This window comes from Gavialis gangeticus, unplaced genomic scaffold (genome assembly GCF_001723915.1).
Source record: "Gavialis gangeticus isolate Ggan-Ray unplaced genomic scaffold, GavGan_comp1, whole genome shotgun sequence".
Lineage (NCBI taxonomy): Eukaryota > Metazoa > Chordata > Crocodylia > Gavialidae > Gavialis > Gavialis gangeticus.
The window spans coordinates 73,781,219-73,784,300 of NW_017729033.1; the positions used below are offsets into that span (position 1 = coordinate 73,781,219).

At 39.5% G+C, this 3,082-nt stretch overlaps 1 protein-coding gene across 1 annotated transcript in view; it reads right to left on the minus strand.

Moving 5' to 3' along the window:
* LONRF1 (LON peptidase N-terminal domain and ring finger 1) overlaps window positions 1–3,082 on the minus strand; it is a 23,666-nt gene that overhangs the window by 6,683 nt on the left and 13,901 nt on the right. The window contains exons 8-10 of the mRNA XM_019526541.1: window positions 1,912–2,033; window positions 577–735; window positions 308–470 (exon numbers count right to left, since the gene is read on the minus strand). Coding sequence (XP_019382086.1) covers window positions 308–470; window positions 577–735; window positions 1,912–2,033 — 444 coding nt within the window. The remainder of the gene's footprint in view (window positions 1–307; window positions 471–576; window positions 736–1,911; window positions 2,034–3,082) is intronic.

A 3,082-nucleotide genomic window follows, 5' to 3' on the forward strand; every position in this document is an offset into this window, starting at 1 on the left:
TTTTCCCCATCCTTTTAACCAGGTTTTCCAGCAATGGGCTGTGAGCCGGGGCCCGGGGGGGGGGGGGGGCAAAATCAGGGGGTGTGTCCTGGACCCTGTGGTCAGTGCTGTATAGGCACCGATGCAGCCATCATGCGCTGCTGCTCACCACCCTGCCCCCACACTGGCTGATATGCCCTGAGCCCTGCACACCCCTAGGGCTGGCTTTGTCTGTGATCTTTAGTATTTGAACCAGGGTCCTAAAAAACAGGCACAGGGGAAAAAAGGTGACCAAGATGAGTATTATTGCCCAGAAAGTTTTGTATACCTTAATATCTTCCAAATATTCAATATCTGCTGTGCAATAGCCATCTTTCATCCCTCTTCGTAAAACTCTAAATCTTTTGCCACCAACTGTATCAACAACAGACCGCCCATCAGGTAGAAAATGAATATTCCTAATTTGCAGCATACAACCATAATCTGCAAAACTAGAACAAGAGGCAATGTCAGAGTCTTCCAATGTTATACATGTAATTTTTGCAATTAAAAAGACAGGAAATATGCTGACTGCTTTCTGTAGGAATGCATACCCACCTGTTCTGAGAGTCGCTTATACACATCCCAAACTGTTTAGTCCCAGCTTCCATACTTCTGCGAATCATCAGTCGGTATCTTGGCTCAAACACATGAAGAGGGCAAGGCACAGTGGGATATGCCATAGTGCAAACAAATACTGGAACATTCTTGGTCAAGCTTCAAATAAAACCAAAAAGATTAAGTACATGACTTCCAAACTATCCGCAAAATTGTGCCTCGTCATAATACATTTTTTTGCCTAAGGCCAAATAAGTTGCCAGTGCTCCCTTTGTTTTTTTGTTATGCTTGAAGTCAAAGAATCCATGCAAGTGTAACATTTCTTGCTCTATAGACAATGATTAAAAAACTAATAGATGCATCAAGGACAGTGGTCTTTCTTTTGAAGTACTTATAACCATCCCACCAGTGAGGATTTTTTCTTAATTTCTTTATCACTTAGGAAAGCACTGAAAGGACATCTATTCCATGAGACCGAGTGGTTTGTGAACATTATTTTGGTAAGATATTAAAGAATGCTTTCTGAAGTTGCAGTTATTGGAAGTCACTACTGGATTTCTAGGAACTGAAATAACTAAAGAGCATGAGAAAGCAAAACTTATGTCCAACTATAGAACTCTTACAATACCAGCAACCTAAAAGAATGATACTGACTTGCTCAAATAGTTCCACAAGTTGCTTTTTTTTAAAATCAAGAATTATGTATTTACCAGAAGCAGACCCACAAACAGAGCATTACATGGTTATCAGTTATATCTTTGCTTTTTAGACTGTACAAAAATTTGAATGTTAGCATTTTGCTTGGTATTACAAACTGTAAGAACTGTAGTTTAATCAATAATATTTCTTAAATATTTATAAATAAGACAGCTTGAAACAAACAAACAAAATCAAATTTCCACCTAAAATGTTTCTAAATACTAAGGGTAATCTCCAAACATACAAGTAAAAGGTTACAGAAAATATATTTTCACTTGTAGTTTATTGTGTTCCATCACATCTATCATGCAAAAATCAGAGGGAAACTCTGGATGAACATTACTCTCAGCTTCTTTAAGACTATTTACCAGTGACATGCTAATTTAAGTCCGCTATAAGACTCTGATATATAAAAAGCATGAATTTCATTATAGGCCACACTCATTGTGAAAGTAATCTTTGAAAATTAAGTGACAGTTGATAATGTTCCCTTGGCCTTTATGAAGGAACATAATGCAACTATAAGAGGTCAGCATTAGGGTCCTACAAGTTATAATTTTTTTCTGAATGTTTCTGTAAAAGACAGTAATCCTTCTTTCAAGAAACCTTAGAAAAATAAAGAGAGTAGCAACTTACTTTGAGTATTCAGCAGTTTCTTCATCATGAATTTTCTTTCTCTCAGATAATTCATCAGACAAGTATTTCACTATCAATTCTTCCAGTAGTTCTGTGATACAGTATTTTCTGCTTGCCAGATACTAAAACAAATAAACAAACAAAACATTTTTTACAGTTATAAAGTTTATTAGGGTTAAACTTTCTCTTTCAATTGTTTGTAAAATTCTTGCAAAAACTGCTCCTTTAAATTAAATTTAGCTTAATGGACCACCCACTTCAGGATTACAGAAACCCTGTTAAAAAGTCACAGGTATGAAATTCTTACCTACCCTCATTACTCATAACACTTTAAATCACTGTAACTGAAAGATTAGAAAGAGTTCTTTCAGTTGACCTGGTACATTTAATACAGGAATGGGCAATTATTTAGGCTCAAGGGCCACTTAGGAAGTTTTGGTGAGCTGCTGTGGGCCAGATCAGCAGCTTCCTTCTTCCTCTCCCCTGTGCCCCCTCCTTCTGTCCCTGCCCCAACAGCTCACTAAAACTCCCTAAGTGGTAGAAACTAGACCAGTCTGTTACCTGTCAGCTCCATGTTCTTAGGGAACCCTGACACAGGACACAGACTGTCTGACTCACAAAGAATCCCCCCTCCCCTCCTCTACCTAAACAGAAACTGATTAAGATGCAGTGAGAGACGCACCTAAAACCCTCTAGATCAGGGTGACACGAGTGAAACAACAGCCCTAGGTCTCATTTGCATCTGAGATGGGACCAGATCACCATTCATTTACATGAGAGATGGAGAACAGAAAACTTGAAGCAGAGACTGCAGTGAATTCTGGGAGCAGCGAAGCAGGGGAACACTGCATGATGGGGAATCTGTGTTCCAAATGCTAATTAACCCTCACACGCAGCTCAGCATTTATCAGACAAGTTCTAATCTGGATTTACAAAGGACTTTTCCTCCCCCCCATACCTCTAAGCAAAAGTAAGTTTACTAGGTATCTCGGACCGTACATTCCCCGGTCCCACCGTGGGAGGCCTGTGTAAACTTAATTGGCTAAAACTCGGTTGCCGGGTTAGGGAATGCTGAGGCAATAGACCGAATCAGAGGGGGTATGGATAACATTTGAACAATGGTACAGGGTTCATCACAGCGTCCAGCCCATTGGAGCCCTGTCCACAAATG